The sequence below is a fragment of the Lonchura striata genome, chromosome 7 (assembly GCF_046129695.1).
Source record: "Lonchura striata isolate bLonStr1 chromosome 7, bLonStr1.mat, whole genome shotgun sequence".
NCBI classification, from domain to species: Eukaryota; Metazoa; Chordata; class Aves; order Passeriformes; family Estrildidae; genus Lonchura; species Lonchura striata.
The window spans coordinates 18,562,495-18,588,801 of NC_134609.1; the positions used below are offsets into that span (position 1 = coordinate 18,562,495).

Sequence of the window (26,307 nt, forward strand, 5' to 3'; positions counted from 1 at the left end):
TAGCACTGTTTTCTTGACCTGTGTGTGTGGAACAGGGACACTGGATGTCTTATCAAGAGACACACCAGTGTTTCTGGAGGCAGCTGGGGACCAGGAGACTCTGAAGTCCTGCTTTGCTGCTATCTGCAGGACCAGTGTTCCTGACACATCGTGCAGAGCTGGAGAGCATCTACAGAGTGTATTGCCAGAATCATGATGAGGCCATTGCACTGCTGGAGACCTATGAGAAGGATGAGAAGTTGCAGAAACTACTTTTGGACCTGCTGGATAGCCTCAGGTTTGAGCCTTTGGCTGTGGCAGCCACCAGGCTGGGATAGGGGGATCAGCTACCAACATCCCTGGCTCTCTTCAGCAGTGTTTGGATAGTTCAGGTGGTGACTGGAGAGGGTCTGATGGTGGCACTGCATAGTTGTCTGGGCTCTGGGTTCAAATGGCCCCTGCCCCAATGCACAGGTGCTGGGAGACCTGTAGACGCCCTTAAAATCTGCATAGAAGCCACTAATGTGTAGAGAAGGTGGCATGTCCTGGACTGAGGGTTCCTGTTCCCCAAATCCCGAGCCACCACGGCTGCTGAGGAAGGAGCTGCTTTGCCTGGCTCAGTGGGTGCCAGGGCTCCAGCTTGTGGAGTTAACTGCCCTGGGAGCCAGCAGTGCAGATGGCAGCTCTGGGAGGACAGGGCTGCCCACTGCCTTGGCAGCCTCACTGTGCAGTCCATAGACACTGGCTGTGGGATTGCACACCTGCCACCCCATTAACCCTTGCTTTTCTTTGCTTTTTGGCACTCTGTGGGCCGGCAGGAGCCTGTACAGTGAATGGTGAGTACTTCCTCTTAGTCCCTGCTTGTCTGTCTGTGTTGGTCTGGCCATTTCCTTGTAGCTAACCTTCTGCCACAGGCTGGCTGCATGCTGGGGTGCCCTAACAGTGCCTTGTGGAGGCACGACGGGGAGGAGAGAGGTGTCTGTGGCATAATTGCAGCAGAGGCAGTGGGTGGGCTGCACAGGTCAGGTAGGCAGCACAAGTGATGAGGCATGGGGAAGTTAGGGCAGGAAACAGGATTTAGGAACCCTCAGCCTCAGGAGCCAGGAACGCCCTGCAATGACTGTGGTCCTGCAGTCAGTTTGTCCTGCACTGGGGGATAGATCTGGGCAGTTGGTTGGTGGAACAGCATCTGAAACAAGTGCCTTTGGCAAGTATGAGGCTGTGCCTATGTGGGATTTCATGGTGGGTCTGGTAATGAAGAGGATCCTGACTAGGAAGTATCACCTGCTGTGAGTGAGGAGCAGAAACCTGGGGTTGATCTGAGAGCACCAGGAGTTCAGAAGTGCAATGAATTTGGACACAAGGGTGGCTTGATGTAGGGAGTACAGTGGATGTAGAGGCACTGGAGTTCTGGGTCTGGTTGGCACTGGTTTGAGGGGGCAGAATGTGTGTAGCAGAGCCAGACTGACACCTGATACATCTCCTTTGTCCTGACTTTCCAGGGGTTGCACAAACTACATTAACCTGGGCTCCTTCCTCATCAAGCCAGTGCAGAGGGTGATGCGGTACCCGCTGCTGCTGATGGAGCTGCTGAGTGCTACCCCTGAGGCTCACCCTGATAAGGCACCACTCACAGCTGCTGTCCTCGCAGTCAAAGAAATCAATGTCAACATCAATGAGTACAAGCGTCGGAAGGACCTGGGTGAGGAGCTGGGCAGTGCTGGGAACAGAGAGACAGGAGTGGGTGTGCTGAGGTCAGTGTCTGTTGGCCACTGGGCCTTAGCTGGCAACCATGGTCATGGAGGAGCTCTCACTGCTCAGGGGAGTTTGGCCCCATCACCTTTGTAACTGACCTTCAAGAAGCTGCTGGTTGTGAGCAGATCCCCCTCTGCTTCCTCACGTCCAGCCCACCTGGCTCTCCTCATGGATTACGAGGTGTGGTTCTCCCAGTCTTGGCCTTTGGGCACCAAAACTAGACACAGTACCCAAGTGTAGCCTCCCTGGGGCTGAACAGAGGGAGAAAATTACTCCCTTTGATGCCTGTTGGCCACCCTCCCTGTTTTCCCTTGAAAGCCCCCAGTTTGTGCAAATCTTATGCTTTAGTCTTTCCTCATAGCCCCACTGAAGCTGAGGTGACAAAGGCTGCATGTAATGATTGCTTGTATTTGCTAAAGAAGCAATATAGACACTTTCTGTATGTCTGGGGACTATTGTACATCATCTCCTATGGCATCTTATGCTGGCACTGTGCATAATCCTGTGGAAGAGCTTGAATGGTTTGTCTACAAACTGTAGGGCATCTCAAGAACCTAACAGGTGACACAGTGCTGGATTGGATGGGAGGTTATCATACAATATCTTACAAGGGCATGCAGTGATAGGGCTGGATAATTGTTTTAAACTGAAAGGATTTAGATTAGATATAAGGAAAAAGTCTTTACAGATAGAATGGTAAGGCGCTGGATCACGCTGCCTGCAGAAATTGCAGATGCCCCACCCTAGGCAGTGTTCAAGACCAGGCTGGATGGGGCTTTGAACAGCTTGGTCTAGTAGATGTCCCTGCCCATGGCAGAGGGCTTAGAACTAGATGATTTTTAGGTCACTTCAACCCAAGCCATTCTGTAATTATATGTGGAGTTATTTGGACTACAGAGGCTTGGGGAAGAGGAGAATTAACAAGGTGATTGTTGATGAGGCAGTGTAAGACATGCGTGTTTGTGCTTACAAGGGTTTTGATTTCTATATCAATCTCTTTAGTGCTAAAGTACAGAAAAGGGGATGAGGATAGCCTCATGGAGAAGATCTCCAAGCTCAACTTCCACTCTATCATCAAGAAATCCAACCGTGTGAGCAGCCACCTCAAGCATCTCACAGGCTTTGCACCCCAGGTACTGTGCATTGGGTGCACTTACACCCTGCAGTGCTTCCCCACAAGTATCTGCTGTCCTTCCACGCCCCTTCCCCCAATCCACCTCTGATCCAGGCCAGCGAGGCAGAGTGAGCTTAGGGTCTGAACCACCCATCTCTGCTGTCCAGCCTGTGGGCAGGAGGGCCCCACATCTTGTAGTCTGGGAGGTGCCGAGTCCTGCATCGCCTCCCTTGAAACACTTTCTCTCACAGCTAAAGGATGAAGCCTTTGAAGAGACAGAGAAAAACTTCCGGATGCAGGAGCGTCTGATCAAGTCCTTCATCCGGGACCTTTCCCTCTACCTGCAGCATGTCCGGGTGAGCCAGTCTGGGTATGATGCCAGGCCTGTGGGGCTCACCATGCACTGCCCCTCCTGTCTGCATGGTGTGTACCTGCCTCCGGCCACAGCTCCTGCCCCAGCTCTGTTGGGCCTGGGTGGTCTGGGCTGCCCTGGGAGCCCCTTCTGGGCAGCAAGAATGGCTCAGCTCTGTCTCCCTGGTGCAGGAGTCAGCGTGTATGAAGGCACTGGCAGCAGGGAGCATGTGGGATCTGTGCACAGAGAAGGGAAGTGGAGATTTGGACCAGTTCCAGAAAGTGAATCGTCTCATCAGCGACCAGCTCTTCTCCAGCTTTGTGAGTGAGGCTTGTGCCCCTTTGAGGCCCATCTGGGGGTCTGCTGCAGATGGGCAGGCCCTGGGAGGCTGCAGGGAGGGTAACCTGGGAGAGCTGTGAGCATTCCTGTTTAGCTCTGCCCTCCTGACAGCTTTGGTGCTTGGCAGCTTATGACTGTGCCTGTTAGATATTCATTTTTTCAGCCCTACCTGAAATGCTACAGCTCTTCATGCAAGTGGCTCAGGTACTTTGCATAGAGCTACCCATGCTGGCACAATTATGTAAGATTATAGGATAATTGCTGTTAGAAGGGACCTCTGGAGTTCCACTGGCTGCCACCAGGAGACAGTCACTGTATTGTCCTGGGGAGGTTGGGTGCTGGAAAGCGAGCTGTTGGCATTCACCTTGTGAGAGAGAGCACCTTGTCTCACCTTCTCTCTGCACCTCTGCCCACCAGAAAGAGCGGACGGAGCGGCTGGTGATGTCTCCCCTGGGCCAGCTGCTGAGCATGTTTGCAGGGCCTCACAAACTGGTGCAGAAACGCTTTGACAAACTACTTGACTTCCACAACTGCACCGAGCGAGCGGAGAAGCTGAAGGACAAGCGAACGCTGGAGGAGCTGCAGTCAGCCCGCAACAACTATGAGGCCCTCAATGCCCAGCTGCTGGATGAGCTGCCCAAGTTCCTGCGCTTCGCCAAAGAGCTCTTTGCCAGCTGTGTGCGGGGCTATGCCGAGGCACACTGCGACTTCGTGCGCCTGGCCCTGGAGGAGCTCAGACCCCTGCTCTCGGTGGGTTCCCACAGTGCAGTCAGTGCCCTGGGCTCAGAGCAGCACTAATCTGTGCAGGGTTTGTCCCTGAGCCTCACTGGGACCTGTCACATCCTGGGGGAAGCTGCTACTGCAGTTTCAGGCCACAGGTGACTTGTGGAGGGCTCCTGTGGGATGGTGTTGGGGCAGGGATTGCAGGGTTATGTTGCAGTTGTGTGTAGAAGGCTCTTGGAGCAGTGGCAGGAGAGCATTCACCTGGGAGAATCTTAAGTCACAAGTTTGAGGACCACTTAGAGCCGAGTCCAGACAGGACTGCAAACCTGGGCTTGATGCAAGTCACAGGCAGTACTCAGAGCCCTGCCATGGTCTGTGCTATAGCTCTTGGCCACTTCTCCCAGGACTTGTCACCTAACCGGATCCCAACTTTGCTCTGGTTCCAGTTGCTGAAGGTGTCTGGCAGGGAAGGGAACCTCATTGCCATCTTCCAGGATGAGCACAGTCGAGTCCTCCAGCAGCTCCAGGCCTTCACCTTCTTCCCAGAGTCCCAGGCAGCTCCCAAGAAGACTTTTGAAAGGAAAAGCATGGAACGGCAGTCTGCCCGACGGCAGCCCCTTGTTGGCTTGGTGAGTTCCCACTGCCCGGTGCCAGGGCTTGCAGAGCGCAGGACAGCCACTCACACCTGCCTTGTTCCTCTGCAGCCAGCCTACTTCCTGCAGTCGGATGACATCCGAGCTGCCCTCCTGGCCCGCTATCCCCCAGAGAGTCTCTTCCAGGCAGACCGCAATTTCAATGCTGCCCAGGACCTGGATGTCTCCCTGTTGGAAGGAGACATTGTGGGCGTCATCAAGAAGAAGGACCCCATGGGCAGCCAGAATCGCTGGCTCATAGACAATGGGGGTAGGTGGCTGTTCCCTGCCCTTGGTGCTTGCTCTCCTCTGGTGTCCCTGTGCCTGTCTGAGCTCACTTCCTCTCCCTCTCTGCAGTGACCAAAGGCTTTGTGTACAGCTCCTTTCTGAAGCCCTACAACCCCCGCCGCAGCCAGTCGGACGTCTCTGTGGGCAGCCACTCTTCCAACGAGTCGGAGCACAGCAGCTCCTCTCCCCAAAGCAACGCCACCCTGACCTTCAGCCCCAGTGGGGCGGCCGTCACCTTCACTCAGAAACCCCTGCAGGACTCTGTTTCCCCGGTGGATGTGTACCAGTCCCCACAGCCCCCACTGGAGGTGGACTCCCCCTCTGTGCCCCAGCTTGGCTCTGGTGACAGGACGGCCCCACTGGCTGGTACCGTGACATCTCAGCGCTGCTACAGCCGCCCTGAGCTGGGCTGCAGCCCCAGCTCTCGCAACGGGCACCCCACCAAAGCACGTCTCAGGCCCACGCCCTCGGTGGAGGACAGAGACTCAGGGCTGGAGAACAGCGAGTCAGAGGGCAACCAGGTGAGTCTTCAGCCACCCTCATGGGGCTGGGAGTGCCAAGGGCTAACTGTCTTGCTGGGGACTGAATCATCTTCCTCCCTTGGCAGTGACTAGGAATGTGTAGGAGGTGGGGTATGAGACCTTTTCTTCCAACAACAGAGAACCAGGCTTCAGATGAGGGTGGGCAGAGGCCAGGATGGGGCCATGGCTCTCACTGGGGTGAAGGACAAAAGCTCATACATCCTATGCAGTGTGAGATTAAGGCTGTGTGGTGTGACCATCTAACTGATGCTCTCCCCTTGTCTGGCAGGTCTACTACGCTCTCTACACCTTCAAAGGCCGAAACACCAATGAGCTGAGCGTGTCAGCTAACCAGAGACTCAGGATCCTGCAGTTTGAGGACATCACAGGCAATCAGGAGTGGTGGCTGGCCGAGGCCCACGGGAAGCAGGGCTATGTGCCCTCAAGTTACATCAGGAAGACAGAGTACACGTGAGGCAGCAGACAGAGCCTGCAGCCCATGCCTTGTTCCTGCTGGGACTGCTAGGGTCTGGGGGAGGCTGGCCAGCCCTGCAGCCCCCACTGCTCACCCTTAAGGCTATGCCTCTCACAGCTGTGCAGTGCTCCTGGGCCCCAAACACTGGCTGCCATCGCCCCTTTAGGGGAGAAAGAAGGGTGGGCTGGCCAGGTAGGCAGGAGCAGGCAGCTTGTGTGAGGTCAGGGGTGAGTTCACCTCTAAGGTGTGTTTGAGCCTCCTGTGTCCAGCCAGGAGCAGGGGAGCACAGCTTTGGGCTGTCACTTGCCCAGAAGGGTAGAGCTTGACTCAGACTGAGGAGCTGCTGTAGATTTAAATTGTGGAAGGCTAATGCTGAGTTTCTGGAGATTGTCTTTAGTCGAGTAGTATTAAAAGCACCCCAGACTTTGTGAATATGCTCCCTGTGCAGCAGGAGCCTGGTCTTGCCTGCCTCTGCAGGACTTGGGGTGGGACATTCACACACTGCCTAGGGAAGCAGCTCTGAGGTTTGCTGGGAGTAGTTGAGCTCCAGGCCTGGTATGGGTATGGCCTCTGAAACCCTGAAAAAAGCCCCCAGCAGGTGCCTTCTCCCTGTGCTTGATCTGCCAGGGGCTTGGCCTTTCCAAGGTCTGCTACCAGCAACCATCAGGTTCTCATCTTTCAGGTGAGCCAGAAGCCCAGAACACCATACCCTTGTCAGAGCAGTATTGGCTGTGCCCAGGACCCATCTTTGCACCTGGTTGCTCTGGGCTGGGGCAGGGGAGAAGCCAAAGCACAAGCTGTCCTCCAACCTGTTTTTTAGGGTCTGACCAGAATTGCCTCACCCATGCTTTCCTGCACGGCATTGGGGAGGGTGCCGACACTCTGGAGTGGCAGGACCATCATCCCTGGGAGGGCTGTGGTGCCTTTTTCTGGGTTGGTATGTGATATGGCTGCTGCCGTGTCCTGAAGGGGAGAGGTTCCCTTCATGGGGCAGTGTTTGTATTCCCTGTACTGCTGCTCTGCAAATAAAGATTTGCCCTTGGGTATAGAAGGTGCCTTTGCAAGTATTGGGAGACCTGGGAGGAGTGGCTGGCAGGTGCTGCAGCCTTCATGCAGAGCCTACAGGGCCAGGAACAACATTTCCATTTTGATGGTCCAGCATTCTCATGCCTTGGTGTTTGTGCCAGCTGAAACTCAGGCCTGAGGAAACACAGGAACCTTCTTTAAGATGAAGTGGTTGAACTGCACTCTTCCCCTAGCTGTGTGTTACGTGACTCTGAGGCTCCAGGGCAGTAGGGGCTGGTGGGGTGAATGATTGCCCTACTCTAAGTGGGCACCTGCTCCCTGCATGAGGAGATCTGGCCCAAGAACAAAGAGTCAAGGGTTTGTTAACAAGAATCATCATACTTTGTGTGTGCATGGCTGTACACAGATATGTGCCTGCTGTTCTCCAGCTTGTTGCTGCCACCATCAGGTTTGCAGTCTGGAACCACAGCCCAAAATCTGCTCCACAAGTGGTTGTGATAACCTCAGGGAGAGGGAGCAGTAGCCATAGGGAAGGCAGGCCGGCAGCCCTAGTTTTGCTACAGAGCAGTGTTCTTGCAGGAGTAGAGGTGCGGCCCCAAATTTAGACTGCCCAGCTCTGTGTAACCTCTGTTGGCAGCTCTCCCCACCCAAGCACTCACCACGTTTAAAGCTAAACCAAGGCTTACTTATATGCCTTGACATCAGCTTTGTTGGTGGAAGACTACAAACTGTTACAAAAAGTAAATAAATTATAACATTCTTTCTTTGATTAAACTGTAAATTTCATTCCATAATGCTAAAGCATCTCTAAGGTATATTCACCTTGCATGGTGAAGTACAAAAATTAAGATCACCCCCACTGGAGGTCATGATCTCCCTGCCTGGCAGCTAGCTTTTCCCCTCTGTCCTGGAATAAATGATGCAGCTCCACAGCCTTGTGTGCACAGCAGGCAGGATGTGGTAGTAAGGCTAACAGCTCACTCAAAGTCCAGATGCTCTGTCTCTGGGCAGCAAGAGAAGCCATGCTCTTGGCTGCAGAGAGGCCAATTGCCGGGCAGCCTGGCTGTGGGAGACAGCAGTGCCCGCTGGGTGAGTGGCAGCAGGAGGAGCTGTCCTACACGCCCGCCCCTGCAGCACTCCGCCTTACAGGGCGGTGCTTTCTGCAGTGGTGATGCCGGCGTCCTTTGCCATCGCGGAGAAGATTCCTTGCTTCATGAGCAGCTGCTCGGGGCTGTCGAATTCCACAATCTGCCCAGCATGCAGCACCATCACCCTGGCAGAAGGGAATGAGGCCTCAGCTCCCAGGATCTGACAGCCCACCAACCCTCACTCCTAAGCCACTTTGTGTTCTCCTCTCAGCAGTGGTGAGGGCACAGCCCTCCTCCCTGTGCTATGGGTCACATACATAAGGTGTCAACAGCAAATGTTTCTAGGGTGTGTTGGTGTAAAGAAGGATCCCAAAAAATGTTTCTCCAACAAAGGCAGCACTTCTGCATGGGCATCCCTACTATCCTTCTGTTCTCTTCACTGCATATTACTGCCCCAGGCTCTGCATCCACCCCTGCCCCTCTGGCCGCATTCTTGCTTCCACTGCTGTCCACCTCTCACCCCATGCCAGGAGTTCAGACCCCCATTCCATTTGCCCTGCAGTACTGTCCCATGGTACCTGTTGCTGTCCATGATTGTGTGGAGGCGATGGGCGATAGTGAGGACAGTGCAGTCAGCAAACGCACTCCGGATTGTTGTCTGGATTAAATGATCAGTTTCCAGATCTACGGCTGCTGTTGCTTCATCCAGGATGAGGATCTTGGCTTTGCGGAGAAGGGCCCGGGCCAGGCATACCAGCTGCCTCTGCCCAACACTGGGATGAAATGAAGAGCATGAGTTACTAGACCGACACTAGTGGACCTTCTGCAAGCCTGCTGCCTCTCGCTGCTCTGACCCCAGCATTGTCCCTGGCCTTTCCCCGCTGACCATCTGCACCCCGAGCACCTCATCCCTCAGCATATAATGCTCTGGGCCACCACAGAAGGGTTGGCTCACGCTAGCTCCCTAAAAGCCCTGACTCCTCAGCCGTTTTCTTCTGTCTTCACTTCCCAGAAGCTTCTGTGCATCATCCCTCCAGCCACTTTGCTGGAGGCTGCAATTCCAGGGATCTAGATAAGGGAGGGGAGCTGAGCCTGCATCTGCTCCTCTGCTCACCTCAAGTTCTCCCCTGCCTCGCTCACAAGGTGCAGCAGCCTCTCGGGAAGGCCTTGCACAAATGTCTTCAGGTGAGCCAGCTCCAAGGCCTTCCAGACCTCCTCATCTGAGTACTGGTCAAAGGGGTCCAGGTTCATCCGCAAGGTTCCAGTGAAGAGCACAGGGTCCTGCCAGGGACAGCACCGTGTTCAGCCCCCCCACAGCCATGCAGCAGGGGAAATGGCTCCTGGCCTCCGAGTGCGGCCACATTCTGCTCACACCATTGCCTGCAGCTGGCAAGGGATGTGGTGACAGCCTGCTCACAGGCCTTTGGCACGTCCACAGCACCCAGGGACACACTGAGGCCATGCAGTGCCTGCAGGGGCCATGCAGCAGAGGGATGTGGAAAGGTGGGGATCAGCTCACCTGGGGGATGATGGTGAGGCTCTTGCGCAGGTCGTGGAGGCCAATTGTTGCTATGTCTACGTCATCGATGATGATCTTCCCTCCAGCCGCCTCCAGCACCCGGAACAGGCAGTTGGTGAGGGAGGATTTTCCAGCCCCAGTCCGGCCCACAACCCCAACCTGTGGAAGCAGCTTTTTAGACCAGACGACAGGGCTGTAGAAAACAGGGCAGATGCTCTCCATCTTGGTCTGGTGGGCCTTCCTGCCCTGACCATCACTCAGACTGTCTGCTTTGTTTCCTTTTCTGCAGCTCAAGTCCCCAGGAGCCACATCCCATCACCTTCCCACCCCAGCACACGGACTGAAGCCAAGTAGAACAACTTTAACAGAATCTCTGTAAAGAGCATAGTGAGGGCAGAGGCACCTTCTCAGTGCTCCCAATGTTACAGGTGATCCCCTGAAGAACCAGGTCCAGTTCAGGTCGGTAGCGAACTTTGTAGTCAACAAACTGGATCTCGCCTCTGCTGGGCCAGCCATGTGGTGGACGCTTTTTTGTCACCCATGGAGCCTGGGGGAGGACACAGGAGCATTAGTGGAGTTCACTCAGCAATGCTGACTAGCACCAAGCTGTGCAGCAGGTGTTTGCCCAGAGCCTGGATTCCTCACCTCGTTCTTCACTGTCATGTACTCATGGACCCGCTCCACAGCCACGATGTTGGTCTCCAGCTCCGAAGATGTCCGCACCAGCCAGTTCAATGTCTGGGTCACCTGCACAGCAGAATCAGAGGGTGCAGAGCTCAGTGGCACCCAGGAACAACCACCTCCCACCTCAGCCCAGGGAATCATCCTGAGCACAAGCATACCTGGCCTGGCCCCTAATGCTTCACTGCTGAGACACAGCCCACCTCCCCACAACCCTTCAAAAACTTTGCTGCAGTATCTCTGATCCACAGCAGGGCCATATTCCTCCCCACGGCAGCAAGTATCCCACTCACACTGGGATGAGTATGTGCTTCCCTCGTTCTATAACCACTCCCCAGGTGATGGGACACCCCAGATAATTCCATTTCCATGGATCAGAACTGGTGGCAGAGCAGCATCCTGCCACCAGCCCAGAGATCCCAGAGACAGCCCTGTCCCAGTATGAGAAAATGCTTCCAGTGACTCACATTGAGAGCAGAGGAGACAGAAAGACCCACGATGCCGCCCTCCAAAGTGCCCTTAGCAATCACTGCCAGAAGTGCAGAGAAGAAGACCACCAGGCTCCCAACGAACTCCAGGCGGATGGCCAGCCACCTGCACCAGGAGAGGACAGCTGAAGGGCAGTGAGAGAGGCAGGAAGGCATCTGCCTGTGCCCAGCACACAGCCCACCAGTTATAGCACAAACATCCCTCACACCTAGCCACGAGCCCAGTGCTGTGCACATGGCACACATTGGTGCATGTACACAGCAGGTCATTTGTGGCCAATTCTGCAAGCAGGTTCATTTATGTCAGTCCATGTCTCACACATAACCTTCTGTGCCAGTAATGCCATGTATCAGAAGAGTCTCAGACATTCAACCCTCACACACCCAAATCATTTAGCAGTAAGATTCAAAACCAGAAAGTGCCCACATTGCCTCCTGCTGGGCCTGGAGGATCACCTGTTGGCAGAACTCACCAAAAGCATCTCAGCCCTTGACTGCACAGCTCACCCTGCCCATCCTCTGGACACTTTGTAGGGGAGCATACTTTGGCTTTCAAAATCACCCTAAAGTGTCCCATTGCCACAGATGGTGCCCCTATCCTAAACTGTCCCAGTACCTATGCAGACCCTCAATGCTGAAATCAAGAGGGAGAAATGCAGGATCCAGGGACTTCCCTCAGGACCCAGCAGCCCTGGGCAGAAATGCTGCAAGATATGCTGTGGCATAAGTGGTAAAACTCACCTATTTGATACTATCCAGGAATAAACACTTTTCTGATTTATGTCCATGGTGATCTCATTTTGCTTCAGGAACCGTTCTTGGTGTCCATATGCCCGGATCACAGAAAGGCCTGACACAGTCTCACCAAAGTGGGAGTAGATGGGAGACCTGGTGACAGAGTCCAGACGCCTTAGCTGGCGTGACGTGGAGACGTAGAAGCGCTGAAACAAGTGACACAGACTGGTTACCAACACAAAGCCCAGCAGCCACCAAGAGACTGCTCTCAGCAGGGCAAAAGCTTCACTCGGGGCCCAGTTACGCACCAGCACAAAATAGTAGAAGATGCTCAAGGGAATGATAACAACAGTGAAGAATGGAGTGGCCAGGCAGATCACAATCAGTGTGCTAATGATGGCCATAAAACAGGAGATCCAGCTGCGGAAGGACATGGGAATGGTCTCATCTACTGTGAAGATGTCCTGGAGCATATAAGAAAGTATAGAGAAGCAGTCAGTGGCCCCAGAGAGAAGGAGAAGCCCAAAGGCCTCATACATACAGGGTTCCTACACACTCCTGTGGTAACACAGTGCCAGACACTTGTAAAAATATCAGATCATCCTGAATTGGTGTTATGGTGAACAGCATTGAAGGTAATGAGACATGGAGTGCTGAAGTTCACTGACCAATCACAAAAGGGTAAAGAGGACACACAGGTGTAAAACATGTAAGATGAAGGGTATAAAAGGTTGGGCTAAAGAACAAGACCATCAGGTGCTTGCAGCCTTCTGAAGTGACATGATGTTACACTGTATGGGCAGACACCTGAAGCCTTCTGATACGGTATTACTCTGTTTGAGTGAATGCTTAAAGCTTTCTGAAATTGTATGGTGATGCTTTGTGTATTGTGGCCATCTCAACTGCGACGTATGCTGTGACAGAAACTTCCTATAATTATTCCCACTACACAGACCAGCTTTAAGAATTGCATTTTCATCAGGCCCTAGGATGCAGGACCAGTAATTGATGCAAAAAGAGGGACAGGGCAAACTCCAGTTCCATGCAGGTGCACCCATGTCTCCAGCTGGTCCTCATCCATCTCCTAGCTGGGCATCACATACTCCCTTAACTCAGAGTAAACCCAGGCCCATAGGCTTAATTTTAAGAAGAAATTTAATTTCAAAAAATCAAGAGATGGTACCAAAGGAAGAAGTGGAGAAGCATCACACTTGAGGTTACCTGTTTGTATTCTCCCTCCTTTCTCATTTTCTCTTTGTTCTTGACCTTCACTTAGATAGAAAAGATTGTAGATTTTACTAGAAGTCTATAACCAGAAGGACTTCTCATTGTGGGACATGAGCCCTAGGCTCTTACCTCTCTTAGTCATCTACTATGAACCCTCTTCTGTTTCTCCACATCCTTCTTACCCAGGTGACTCCCAACAGGACACAGTATCCAGGTGTAAGCTCCTCAGCACTGAGCAGAGAAGGTAACAACTTCCTGTGATTGCCACACTGTCTTTCTAATAGAGCCCAGGATGTGGTTTGGCTCACGGTCAGCCTTGCATCCATGTTCTCCTGGTCCCTTCCTGGCCCTTTCCTGGGCTCAGCTGTGCAGTGCTCAACAGAGCAGGGTTATGCCACTACCCAAAGCTCTGCAGACGTGGTGGATCAAACACCTTCTGCGTGTTGGGGCTGTTCTCGTACCTTGGCAAACCTATTGACGATGCGGCCGATGGGGGTGGTGTCGAAGAAGCTCATGGGCGCGCGCAGGATGTTGCTGAGCAGCTGCTGGTGCATGACACGGGAGGCTCGCACGGTGCCCTGGGCAGACAGCATGGTTGCAAAGAGCAGGAAGAGAGCTGCAAGGAGAGCACGGGGCTGTCACCAGCTCATGGGTGACACTGGCCCGAGGAACCCTTGGCTTGATGGACACACCAAGCAGCCCCAAGCCAGCAGCTCTGCAGCGAGACACTGGGATAATCCTGCATCCCACCTTCTTGGGAGGCCCCAGCAACTGCGCCCCAGCACAGGGGAGGAACACAAACCCTATTGGAAAGCCTTGGGCCCTAGCACTATGTCTAATCTGATTAAGGAAATTTATCTCAAACAGAGGGGGCAACACAGACATGGGACAATTTATGCTGCTTTCAGACTGGCGTGTGTCCACAATTCAGCCAGGAGCTGGAAGGAAGGCAGCAGCAGGCAAATTAACAAAATGCTGTGTCCCCTGCTCCTTAGCACACTGCTGGCTGCAGGCCTTGCAAGTCATATCCCTCCTGGACCACACAAATGAGGTGAGTGGGAACTGCTCTCCTTCCACACTCACCTTGTGACACCCCCAGTGCCCCAAAGACACCGATCCGCAGGTCCCGCTGCTGTGTGGGATAGGTCTGGTTCTGATAGCGCACCGAATCGTCAGTCCAGTCGCTGAGCCACAGGTTGCTCCCCACGTAGGCAGCGTATTGTCCAACGTAGCCCATGACAATCCAGAAGGTAAAGCACAAGCCAACAGCACGCAGGTACCGCAGGTACATGGAGAACTTCACCTGTGGACCAATTGAGCCCATCAGCCTGTGGGCAGTGACACCCAACACAGCCTTGGGACTCCACCTTGCAGCCCACAGTGCTCCCCTCCACCACCCCACCCACCAGTCCCAGGCAGCTCTGTCTCCTTCGTGTCTCTTGGCTGCGGAAGCCCACACCAGCTTCTCTGAGCCACAGTCAAGGTCTGGCAGCACTTAGCACAGTGCTTCATCCCTCCACCCCTCCATCCTCCTCACCCTGCCGGTTTCCACAGCTTCTTTCTCGATCAGTTGCTGTCCTTTCAGCTTCTTTGGTGGCTCCTCCTGGAAACTGGTGCTCTTTTTACTAAGGCTGCAGGGAGGTGATGAGTACCATTAGTCACAGGCTGTTGGATTGGTCTTAATCTCCTGGGGGTCCATCCCCATGCTGCACTGGTGGTGGTGGATTCCTCTGGAAAATAATCTCCTAACTGGGGCAGCTTTGAGTGAGCCTTGTGGAAGCACTATGCATGTACAGCCATAAAATTAAAGTCTCATTCCCAAAAGCAGAACTAGCCATCAGCTCAAGTTTCAGGGAAGATTGCAGAGTAAGGCCGTGGCACACTAGTGTGAGTAAAGGCAAAATCAGATGTTCCTGACTCAGAGCAGCTCGTGGTAGGAGCAGGCAGGGAGGCTCCCAGCTGGAACTCCCTGGGAAGCCCCCCCCTCCCCCCAGATCCCTGTCTCTGAGGGAGCAGTGCATGTGGCAGAGGAAAGAGCTGAGAGCTCAGGTCATGGCCCACCTGCGATTCAATTTGCTCCGACGGATGCTGGCCTCTCGCTTCAGGGTCATAGTCACCACATCTTCAGTGTGCTCCTCCGTGCAAGGATCAACAGCTTCATCAGCCTCCTCTTCATCTCCAGCTAAAGCAACAGCTACAAGCACAGGGATGAGGGAAGGTAGGGTCAGGCACTGAGGAAGGAGCAGATCCCATACACCACACCTCTGCTGCACTCAGCTCTGTGCTGTACCCTAGGCCTAGGTTGTGTCCTACCACCACGTATTACACTCTCTCCAACCTTGCTGCAAGACCAGCACAGCAGGAGGAGGAAGAAATACATTGTGCTGGAGGGAGAACTGATAGGGGACATAGAGCTAAAGGCCTGCACGGAGGCAATCCCTCCTGCTGACTTATCCCAGCACCACTGGCCAGACTTAAAGCAGAGATTTGTGCTAGTTTAGTAGTGCAAGATCTGGTAGGTCATATCACTCCAGCTCAGAAGCATCTCCTTGAGCAGGTGGACGTGGGCCCTGTGAAGACATACTGGGAATAGCCAGGCTGCAGCTGGACAACTGCGCTGAGCTCTGACAGGGTAAACACTCACCTGACCTGACACCACTCCTCCTCATAGCACTGCAGGACATGATAAAGATGAAATATAATCCAGTGGAATGTTTAGAACAAACCAAAGGATCTTTCTGACCCCAGCATCACAAAAACATGGAGCCTGTCGCCACATAAGATTTTGGGACCCATAATAAATAAACTAAAAAGGGAGTAAAAAAGTTAAACATATCCAGTGCTGAATGTTCAACATAATGCCTGAATGGAAATCTTACTCAGGAAGTTATTGTGCTGCTGATTGCCAGAAGCTGAGAAGGATTCACAGCAGCCACCACTGGATAGGGCTGGGCTGGATAGGGCCAGGTCAGGCTGACACATCAGGCCTTCATATCCCCAGGATATATGCACAGGCACTCTAACTGCCACAGCCCCACTGTGTTCCCAGTACCTGCAGTATTTTCCTCTGAAACATCCTCCTCCTGATTTCCATACAAGTTCAGGAACTGGGAAAAGGCCCCCTTGTTTGCAAGCAGGGTGCTGTAGGAGCCATGCTCAGACACTGCTCCTGCTGCCAGCACCACAATGTTATCGACCTGGGGCAGGAAACTGATACTGTGCGTCACCAAGATCCGTGTCTGCAACAAAGGGGTTGCAGGGTAGTGATCATCAGAGCACCCCTCATCCCCAGCCATGGGCCTGCAGGCTCTCCATCTCCCACTTGGGGACTTGTCTGCTTAGCAATGCCTGGCTATGAGGACACAGGGTACCCCTCTGGGGACTCTTGAGGCCTCTCCTGCGTGCTGCAGCCCCATGTGAAAGCTGCAGGATTCCTCCCTGTCCCAGGAGAGCATCCTTCCTTGGATGGTTAACACCATGCCAGTGCCACTCCTGCCTGGCTGGGTGGTGGGTGGAGGGTATGGGTGCTCACCTTCTTTTGCAGCAGCCCTTTTGGCCCCAGCACGTGCTCAAAGAGGTACTTGCCCACGTGGGCGTCCACAGCAGACAGCGGATCATCCAGGATGTAGATGTCTGCGTTGCTGTACACCGCCCGGGCCAGGCTGACCCGCTGCTTCTGGCCCCCACTCAGGTTGATTCCCTGGAGGGAAGGGAAGGACCTCCCTGGACATGGGGCTGGCACAGGCAACAGCTCTGACCTCTGCTGCAGGTGCTATGGGAAACCCATAGTGCCCAGGGCTGATACCTTCTCTCCAATCTCTGTCTGGTCACCTGCAGGCAGCAATTCCAGGTCTGGAAGGAGAGCACAGGCCTTGAGGACCTGCTGATACCTGGCTTCATCCAGTTCTGACCCAAAAATGATGTTGTCTTTCAGTGTGGCATTCTGGATCCAGGCCTGCTGGGGGACATAGGCCAGGGAGCCCTGGAAGGAGAGACAAGAACAGCTACCTGTCAGAGATCAGCCTGAGCACTGACACCTCCTGCAGCCTCCTGGTCCCTGAGCCACCACCCTGGGACAGTCCTGCTCTACTTCCCCGCTGAGCTCCCAGGCAGCCCCAAAGCCCTGTGCACCAGCTGGCTCCTCTCACCTGGATGTTGATGTGTCCCTTGATATTCTCCATCTCGCCGAGCATGGCTGACACCAACGAAGATTTGCCTGAGCCCACAGCCCCCACCACAGCCACCAGGCTCCCAGGCATGATGTCCAGGGTGACACTGCAAAGACATGAGGGCTGAGGAAGCAGCACTGCTTCCTCATCAGTCACCCATCAGTTCCTGTGTGGACAGGGCAGTGTCTCTGGGACACTCATGCCTGTGTAGCTGTGTAGCACTGTGGAGGTGATTGCCCTCCCCAGCTAATAACATAGAAAGCCTCCCCTTCCCCAGCCCTCTGCCCTGACGTGGAGCAGAGCACTCACTCTCTTATGGCAGCATTGCCGTCCTGCTCCCAGGCAAAGGTGGCCTCTGAGAAACGCACAGCACTGCCTGCCAGAGACACATGTCCCTCAGAGAGGGGAAAGCCCAGGGCTAGGCCAGCCTGAGGCCCACAGGGAGTAATCTGGAGGTTCACCTGCCTGCAATGGGGTTGTGGTGGATAGCTGAGGTATCCAGGTCTTCTCCACTCAGGTAGCGCTCCAGCCTTGCAGTCGACACATTGGCCTGCCATGGTAGAAAGAGGATGAGGATGGCACGAGGGCACAGCTGGGCAGGCTGGCAGGAGCCCCATAAACAGAGCATCACATCACAGTCCCCACCCAACCTCTGGGCCCCAAACCTGTGTTATGCATGCGAGTCCTGTCCTGCCCCACTGCCAGCAGAGTCCTGTGCACTGACCCCTGGGGATCCATCACACACCTGAGCCCCAGCTGCTGGTTTGGACAGAGGATGTCCCTACACCCCCTGCCCTGTGTGAGGCCTGACCTGCACCAGGAAGGAGATGACCATGGGCAGCGTGGCCATGGGGAAGCGCAGCACATTGAAAAGGGAGATGGCAGTAAAGGCCTTCTGTGCATCCAAGATGTTGTTCTCATCCACAAGCACGTAGACAGCAAAGCTTGCCAAGGAGACCTAGGACAGATGTAAGGGAAAGCCACCATCAGTGTGTTTGTGTGCAGCCCAGACCTCACACTGCCCCAGGGACCTGTTCCCTTCCTGCTTCTGTTCTCCTTTGGGATGCATTTCACCTCCCCCATGGGACCCCTTTCCACCACAGCTCTCCTGCCAGCAATCAGAGCCATAAACTATATCCACCAGCCAGCCCTTTCCTGCTGCAGAAACACTCCAGCTGAGGTTCCAAATATTTCCCATCCCCTTGGACACAGCCCAGCCCCAGCTCAGAGGAAGGTAGCCCCCTCCCCAGGGCTGTTGTCACTCACCAGGAAAGGAGCACATGTGAACACAAAGACAGAGACTGACTGCAGGTAACTGAAGTTCACCAAATTCTTGAGCTCATGTGCCCGGATCTCATTCACTCGCTTCTCAAAGGAGGGCTCCCAGGCAAAAAGCTTCAGGATCTGCAGGATGAGCAGGGTGAGCAGATGCTGGTCTCACAGGAATGCCCACCTCCACACTCAGCTCACCGGTGGCCAGCACCTCCATCACGTGTCTTGCTCAGAAGTCTTTTTGGCCACTGCATCTCCTCCTCTCCTGTCCTGCTTACAGCACTTCCCCACTGCACTTCCATTCCCTCAGTCTCAGCTTACAGGTCATTGCCAGCTCCTCTGCCACCATGCCACTACCACAGCCATCCAGAAAACCCTCTCTTGGCTCCCAAGTCTTAATCCAACTATCCAGAGCTCCTCCCCAGCCAAGTTTTCAAAAGATGAGGCAGCCAAGAGAATTGCTGAGGGCCAGACACAGGGCCCCCAAGCTAAACTAACACTAGTGCTGTAGGGTTATAGAGGTGTGCTGCCTCCAGGTACAGTGCACCAAGAAGAGGGGTGCAGCAGCTGCCTGGAGAGTCTCCACTGCCCACCTTGATTCCATTGAGGATTTCAGTCATTATTTTCATGCGCTCGTCCTTGTTCTTCATGTTCCTCTCCTACAAACAAAAGAGCCTGTCATCACCTGATACAGACAGCAGCTCACCCTTGGAAATGCATCTGGGCTGCCACAGGGAAGGGAAGGATGGGCTCCACAGCCCAGAGAAGTCATCCCACAAAGCTGAGCCTTCGCTCCCTGTGTCTCTGGACAAGTTTGGCAAAAACACCACCCTGCAGTCAGGTAGAAGCTAAAGCTTTATCTTACAGTTGGCAATATCTCATATTTAGCCCTCAAGGCTGTGCCCAGTCTGGTTCAAGTTCAGCTGTGATGGTAGAACAGATCTCACCTATCTCCTGCTCAGGGCAGCTGATCACCTCTGGCTCAGGCTAGAGGCACCCCCAGCCCAAGTGAGATCAACTTCCTAGGCTGGGAAAGATCCAGAGCATAAAAGCAAAGGGTAGGGAGTATGGAAGATGAGGGAGAGGAGCAACAGTGGGGTTGGATGTGGGAGACCAGGAAGGATATTGCACCCATCACTGACCTGAATGGTTTTGGCCTTGGCAACCAGGAACGCATTTATGGGGAGGAGCAGCACCAAGGTTGCAATGCCAGCCAAGACAGAGGGGCCCAGCTCTCCCCAGAGGAAGACAATGGACAGGATAATTTGCAGGGGGGATGACCACAGCTGGTGAATGAAGTTGGCCAAGTCCATGAACCTCTGGGCATCAGCTGACATTAGATTCACAGTCTCTCCCACCGTGGACTCCTTGCGGGTGGCTCCGGACATGGTGAGCGACTGGGAAGAGAAAGCAGAGCCAGCACAAGCCAGTCAGGAGCAGCCCTGCTGCCAGCAGCATGGCTCGGAGCAGGGAATTAGCAGACCAGGCTGAAACCACTTCTGGGTTTGCTCCTGGTGCTTCTGTACTGGGCACCAGTGCTCTCCTCACTGCCTGCACACCTGGAGCCACTGGGTGCTGGGTGCAATGAAAAGCACCCCTGGGCAGGAAGCCTAGTGGTACTGCCCTAGGTGTTGCACTGCTCTGAAGAGAAACCTCCTCAGCCCCTGGTAGCTGTCAAACACATGGCTGCAGCACCCAGATCCCAAGCAGAACTAGGGCTCACAGTGCCCTCAGTACTGGGTGGGTGTCCCCCAAGCTCTCCCTGTGCCTTCTGAGGAGCAAAGTGCACACACCTCAGGTTGATGGGGCAGGTGGATGATTTTCTCCACAGCCCAGCTTGGAGAAAGCCAACAGGGATGATGACAGGACCATACAGACCTTCTTGTAGATGGCAGCGATGAGACTGGCTCGCACATTTATGCCAAGCTGGAAGCACAAGCTGAAGTGCTGCTGCAGGCAGAGGGACTGGATCACTGCTGCCAGGAAGAGCAGGATGGCATACAAATAGCCTTGCCAGGCAAAGGAATCCTCATCTGACACAAAGGCAATCAGCAGCCTGGCAGGGAAACAAGCTCATGAGACACACACCCTACTGAGACAGACCCAAGCAGGATGCTCCAAGTGAATGCAGGGGGAGCCTCCTCACAAGAGCAGCAAGCAAAACCCTGCCCAGAGCTGGCTCGATGGTCAGCAAGCTGGGAACCCTGTTCTGCCACAGACACGGCAGAGGGTCACTAATGGAAGATCATCCACACCACAGAGACGTGCTGCTCTGCAAAACAGAGGCCCTGCTGGGCTGAGCTGCACTGACTCTTGGAGTGCCCCGAAGAAAAGCCAGGACTGTCTCCACAGAGGGAGCAGAGCTGCATAACAGGATGCAAGGGAGCTGGCAGCCAGCTCAGATCAGTGCTTTGTTAAACTGTACTCCAACACATTCTCCCATTTTTGGTGAGGGCACAAAAGGTCCCCAGGGTCTGTGGCTGGCAGAGACACACATGGAGATGGTGAGGCTGGATACAGTGCACATACTGGGAAGTGGTGGGGCTCGGTGCACAGTCAGGACAGAGACAGAGAGAAAGGACTCACTTCAGCAGCTGGGGGCTGACAAACACAAGGGCATCATGCACCACCTTGAATGCCACTGCTAACAGGAGATTCTGCTGGAAGGTCTTGACCAGGGTTTTCATCAACCAGCCCTTGGGGTAATCCTTGGGAGGGCCTGAGTCCTCATTGTCTCCCTTCTTCTTCTTCTTCTTCTTCTTTGGCTGCCTTTCCTCCTAGAGGAAAGCCCACACAGAAGTGAGGGAGCTGGTTGTGCAGGCATCCAGCATCTGGAAGGATGCTTCAGGGCAGTTCCTCACTCATCCCAGATCAGGTATCCTGAACAAAGCCTTAGCTTCAGCTCCTGTCACATTCCCTTTCACTGATCTCTGCTTATGTCATACACACCCAGGACTACCACCTTCTCTTTTGTAAAGACAATTGTTAAAACCCAAACCAGCCCAAACCTCTCGGGCAAAAAATAAGGCAAAAATCGTGAAGAACCTGAGGCCAGGGGTGGTCACGGAATGATGCTCCCTCTGAACTCATTGCTGGAAAATACCCGAGCTGGATAGACATAAGGGAACTGCTTGTACTGGCAGATTTGCGGTGGTTCCTGTATTTATGTAAGGCAGAAATATGGAGACTTTCTTGGTCTCTCAAATTATGGGGATCTGCCAAGGACATGACAGGAAGACCCATGACCCAGACCATGGTCCTGCAGGATCAAAGAAGGGAAAACCCAGAAGATGGCTGCAGGGAGGTGAGGTGACCCTACTCCCTGAGGCTGCACCTGGATGTCTCAGCCTCATACAAGGCCAAGAGTAGGAATGGATTTACCAGCACCAGGATGTCTTGGCTCTGGGCCTTGCTCATGCTGCTCCCATGGTCGGGGTCACCTTCCTGGCGTCTCTTCTTGCGTTTCCGTTTCTCCAGTTCTGCTCTGGCCTTCTGCATCGCAGTCTTCATGTTCTTCTCAAAAGCAGTGTAAAGAGCCTTTGTCTTGTCTTCATCTTTCAATTCCCAGACATCCTCTATCTCCAAAGGCTTGCGATAGCCCTTGAAAACCATGCTGTGGGACAGAGAAATCCAAAGATACTTGTTGGAAACTCCTTGCTGCAAATGCAGAGCCTTCACACCATCCTGGCCCTGGGCTCAGGCTGCACCCAATGTGGTGCCTGTCCCAGCCTGTGCTGCAGTTCCCCTGAGGCACCCCTGCATTTTGCCAGCCCAACCTCCCTCAGAGCCCTGCTCACCTGCTGTACCACTGAAAGGTGACGGAGCTCAGGAAGGAGGCTGTCACCTCTGGGTTCTGTGGTACAAAGCAAAGGGGGTACTGAGACATTGTTTATGCTGGGGGATGGTTTTGACAAAAGCTGTTTTAGCACTCCCAGCCATTAAGGAGCCTCATAAGTTTCAAACCATGCCAGCTCCAGCACCAGAAACCTCAGCTCAGAGCCAGCAGCAGCCCCCCCTGGACACACATGCAGATGCCCCATGCTGCAGGCTCCAGCTCTTGCTGAGCCCTGTGCTGAATCTTCAGATCTTCCTAAGGAGCCTGGAGCCTGCACAGAGCCTGCCCTGCCCCACACAATGCTCAGGATGTGGTGCCCCAAACCCAGTCCCACGTAGTCCTCACACCTTCTTCCCGATTTCCTTTGTTTCTGGAGCAATATCTGAGAAGCCTGAGACAAGGAAGAGCAGTAGCTGGAGCCCGTAGGAGATGAAGAAAAGGATAAACCGTGGCAGGTCAGAGATTGGTTCCTGCAGAAATGGAAAGCCCAGGGTTATTGCTGGGGATTGTCTCAAGGCCCCTGGTACTCAGAGACAAGATCCATCCCCTAGCTGAGCCCAATAGAGCAGTGTAAAACTCACTCTGAGTCATGGATCAGCTTCCCTTTGCCACCTCTCCCTGCTTCTCCCTGACCTCCTCCCATAAGTGTTTAGTCCCCAAGAAACAGGATGAATCCTAACAGCAGTTCCTTCTCAGGTCTTTTCTGGTTCCCTAAGGTCCCCAGGGCAGCTAGAACCCCAGGGATACCACAGATACACCCAGTGATACTCTTCTCTCTGGTCAAGAGAAGAGTATGAAGAAGCTTTCTTTGAGAACAGAGGAAGACCCTGGGGGAGTGCAGAGCTTCCTGTCAAACCCAACCTGCAGGGCTTTCCGGACGAGCGACTGGAAAGGCAGAATCCCACAGAGAAGGGTCAGTATCCAGAAGCAGAAGAGCACCCCCGAGTCTCTGCGCAAGCAGAAGCGCCGTGCATCCTGCACCAGCAGCACCATCATCTGGGGGAAGGAAAATCGGTCAGAGAGGCAGGCCTAGGTCTGGCTCTAAAAGTGCCCTTTGGAGCATGTGTCCTGGGATGCCAGCACACATGATCTGCTGGGATTCACTGCCTTAAATACCCTGAACACACCACCAACCCTTCATGAGCTTCAGAATTAATTATATAGGACAAAGGTTTATTTCAGGAGGACATAAGATCAAGCTTGAATGTACTCTGACATTGCAGCAGGGCACTACTACTCTTTCTAGCTGTTTTCACTCCAAATTCTCAGACATGTCAAGCCGTAAGGGGTCACACCCTGTCTCCAGCACCTTGCCTGCAGACCTGAAACTGAACCCAGATCACATTCCAGCAGTGCAGCCTCTCTGGGGACTCCGCTTGCCTTATCATTTCACATGGACTCTGCATGTGAAATTAAATGACATCGCAAAATAATAAGGAAAGCAAATGAAGGTCTTGTTTTGCTTATAACAAATTTAACAAATGCTCCTGAGCATTTGTTAGAATTTTAAAAGACTGTTAGAATACTCCATGTCTCACACAAGATGTCTGTAACACCCATGCACATATTCCACCAAGCTAATAGCCACTAGATCCTCTTTAGCCAGCTTTCTCCTCTGCCTAGGCACCCCATGGTACTTCCTGGCTCTCTGCCCAAAACTGAGCAGCAATGTAAAGGAAGCTGTGAGACATCAGAGCAGCAAGCCATGGTCTGGTGCTCACATTGCAAAATCAGTCCTGTGAAAAGCATACTTTTCCAAGTAAGGTTCTATCAGAGAGCTCAGCTACACTTGCAGGCATAGAATCATCCCAGTTTTAAGGAAAACAGCAGTGAGCACTGTACAGCCAGGTATCTGCCCTCAACATATCACCCTCGTGCACCACCCGCACGAGTTTGGGACTAGGCCTATCCAATTTCCAGGCTAGCCTTGCCCCTCTGACCTCTGTGCTAGGAAAGCCTCGTTGTGCTCGGTGCTGCAGTCTCACCCTGTCCCTGGTGACACACAGCACGCTCCTGGCTGAGCCTTACCCAGGTGGCGATGTACAGGCTGGGGTTTGTGTACTGCACAGCTGGCACAGCACCCTGCTCGGCGTCTACGAATGCCAGGGCCAGCTCCGCCACTGCCGTCAGCACCAGCAGAGCAGCCAGCACCTGTGGGGAGAGAGGGCCAGCCCATTGGGGACACTGGGAACCAAGAGAGACAACAGAGTTCAGCATAAAATACACCCTCTTCAAGCCAGACGTGGCCTGGGACAGCTTTCAACCCTGTGAATGTGCCACAGCTCCACAGGAGCACTGCCATTATTTTCAGTTTGGGAGACAGCAGGCCAGAAGATGAGAGGCCCCAATACACACTCTGCCCTCCCTCCCAGTGCATCCCTCCCTGTTATGCTCTCTGTCCCAGATATGCCTCCTGCTCGACTCCCCTTTACATTTCTGTCCCGGATAGTTCCCTATTCCATTGCTCCTTCCCTCCCGCATTTCTCATCTCTCCTTCCCACACCTGCCTGTTGCACAGAGTCTTTCCACTCATACTACCAACACCTCAGGCTGCTCCAGCCTGTCATCTGTGCCCCTTCAGCTCCACTCTACCTGTTTGATGATGTAGAGTTTGGTCACAGAGGATTTCTTGGCTCTGGATTTGCACATGGGCAGGAGCTGCCATGGGGCCAAAATCCAGAAGAAGCCAAGGGGGATCCAGACCAGCACAGTCTGCTGGAAGCACACAGGCAGGTCGGCATCCGGACGAGCGAGGTAGGAATCATTCTGGGGCAGCAAGGACAGAACACCAAGTCACTTGTGATGGCTTGACTGACTTGGCACACAGGACAGAAGCAAACACTCCTATAGGTTCTGCCCACCCAGCTCCACCACATTGCATCCACCCTTCAACACCCACCCTCCTGGCTGGGCATTTCAGCACTCAGCCAAGGTCCAAGCGATACTCCCATCCCCATCTCTCTGCCTGAATGTGAAATGACCAGCCCTTGGTGGAGCCAAGCCAGCAGAAGCAGCTGAAGCCAAATAATTCTCCAAAAGTCCATACAGGCTGTCCTGCATTCCCAGGAAGGCTAAAACAGGACAGAGCTCAGTCAGAGAGGTGTCACTGGCTCACTGGTGAGCACTGTGCAGGCAGTGCACAGCACTCCTGGATAAACCCCAGAACTTCTGCCGACCACTGGCACTTGAGTCTCACTGGCAGGACAGGCTGTGAGCCCTGGAATCCGCTGCTGTCCCCACACGGGGTCCCACACTGAGAACAGGCAGTGGGGATGATGCAGTCACTCACCCAGAAGACGGAGCCGCAGAACTTCTCCAGGGCTGCTGACATCGCTCAGGGGAGAAGAAACGGCAGCACCTTCCTCTCGCTCTGCCCAACTGAGACACCTGGGCAGACGCTTGGGACAAAAGTCCCCCCACACCCTCAAGCGGTCTTGGGACAAAAAGCTCTGATGACCCACAGTTATTTATTAACTGTGTGCTATTGCACAACCCTACAAACCAAAGCAGTGATCAAAAGGGCTTGGGAAGCTGCACAGGCTCAGAAGGGAGGAGAGGAAGACCCAAGAAAGAGACCAAAGGAGAGATACAGGGAAGTCACAGTCACTGCAGGACACCACAGCCATTGCTCAGAAACCATAGCCTTGATCAGTGCACACCGACAGACACAAACTCGTCTGGACCTGCTAAAGACATTACTTGGATGCAACAGACCTCTCCGGTGAGAAGCCTGCTGAATTCCAACAAAAAGTCCAGCAAAGGCTGGTCCCACAGTGGCTGGTGCTGCCTGGCAAGGGGGACTGTGACACCAGCAGTGCCCCAGGCTTGGGAATCTGCAGTGTCTGGCACCTGAACTGACCACATGCTGCACTGGTCTGAGTCCTCAGGATCCAGATTCCTTTTGCTGATTTCCAGCCTGCAGATCCCGAAGATTTTCCAAATTCATTCTTTTGCTTCTTTCTTTTCCACATTTCCATGTTGTATGTGTGTTACAGCAGTTGGCTGACCATAAAATCATAAAAGAGACTTTGGATCTTTATTCTAAGGTAACCCCAACATGTGAGACAGAAAGAGGATGATTCCCAAGGA

General features: G+C 53.8%; 2 protein-coding genes across 2 annotated transcripts in view; one reads left to right on the top strand and one right to left on the bottom strand.

Annotated features, from left to right (window-relative positions):
* The window catches only part of DNMBP (dynamin binding protein), a 26,414-nt gene extending 18,416 nt beyond the window's left edge, over positions 1-7,998 (top strand). Inside the window, exons 6-16 of the mRNA XM_021536275.3 lie at positions 130-277; positions 798-815; positions 1,482-1,681; positions 2,737-2,867; positions 3,100-3,204; positions 3,392-3,520; positions 3,957-4,289; positions 4,709-4,891; positions 4,967-5,165; positions 5,252-5,703; positions 5,993-7,998. Of these exons, the coding sequence (XP_021391950.2) occupies positions 130-277; positions 798-815; positions 1,482-1,681; positions 2,737-2,867; positions 3,100-3,204; positions 3,392-3,520; positions 3,957-4,289; positions 4,709-4,891; positions 4,967-5,165; positions 5,252-5,703; positions 5,993-6,178 (2,084 nt within the window). The 3' untranslated portion in view covers positions 6,179-7,998. The remainder of the gene's footprint in view (positions 1-129; positions 278-797; positions 816-1,481; positions 1,682-2,736; positions 2,868-3,099; positions 3,205-3,391; positions 3,521-3,956; positions 4,290-4,708; positions 4,892-4,966; positions 5,166-5,251; positions 5,704-5,992) is intronic.
* Positions 7,999-25,643, bottom strand: ABCC2 (ATP binding cassette subfamily C member 2). Its single transcript, XM_021536444.3, has 32 exons — positions 25,508-25,643; positions 24,811-24,984; positions 24,247-24,369; positions 23,080-23,214; positions 22,566-22,688; positions 22,181-22,236; positions 21,765-21,996; positions 20,970-21,160; positions 20,262-20,439; positions 19,526-19,780; positions 18,977-19,042; positions 18,378-18,515; positions 17,923-18,069; positions 17,573-17,661; positions 17,421-17,483; positions 17,091-17,217; positions 16,748-16,924; positions 16,475-16,642; positions 15,995-16,181; positions 15,004-15,136; positions 14,480-14,573; positions 14,026-14,245; positions 13,404-13,558; positions 12,024-12,179; positions 11,722-11,921; positions 10,960-11,086; positions 10,457-10,558; positions 10,215-10,358; positions 9,812-9,970; positions 9,407-9,573; positions 8,871-9,065; positions 7,999-8,477 (listed from the first exon to the last, which is right to left on the bottom strand). Exons 1-32 carry the CDS (start codon positions 25,547-25,549, stop codon positions 8,348-8,350), a joined length of 4,653 nt encoding a protein of 1,550 aa, XP_021392119.2. The 5' UTR covers positions 25,550-25,643; the 3' UTR covers positions 7,999-8,347.
* Positions 25,644-26,307: the final 664 nt, after the last annotated feature.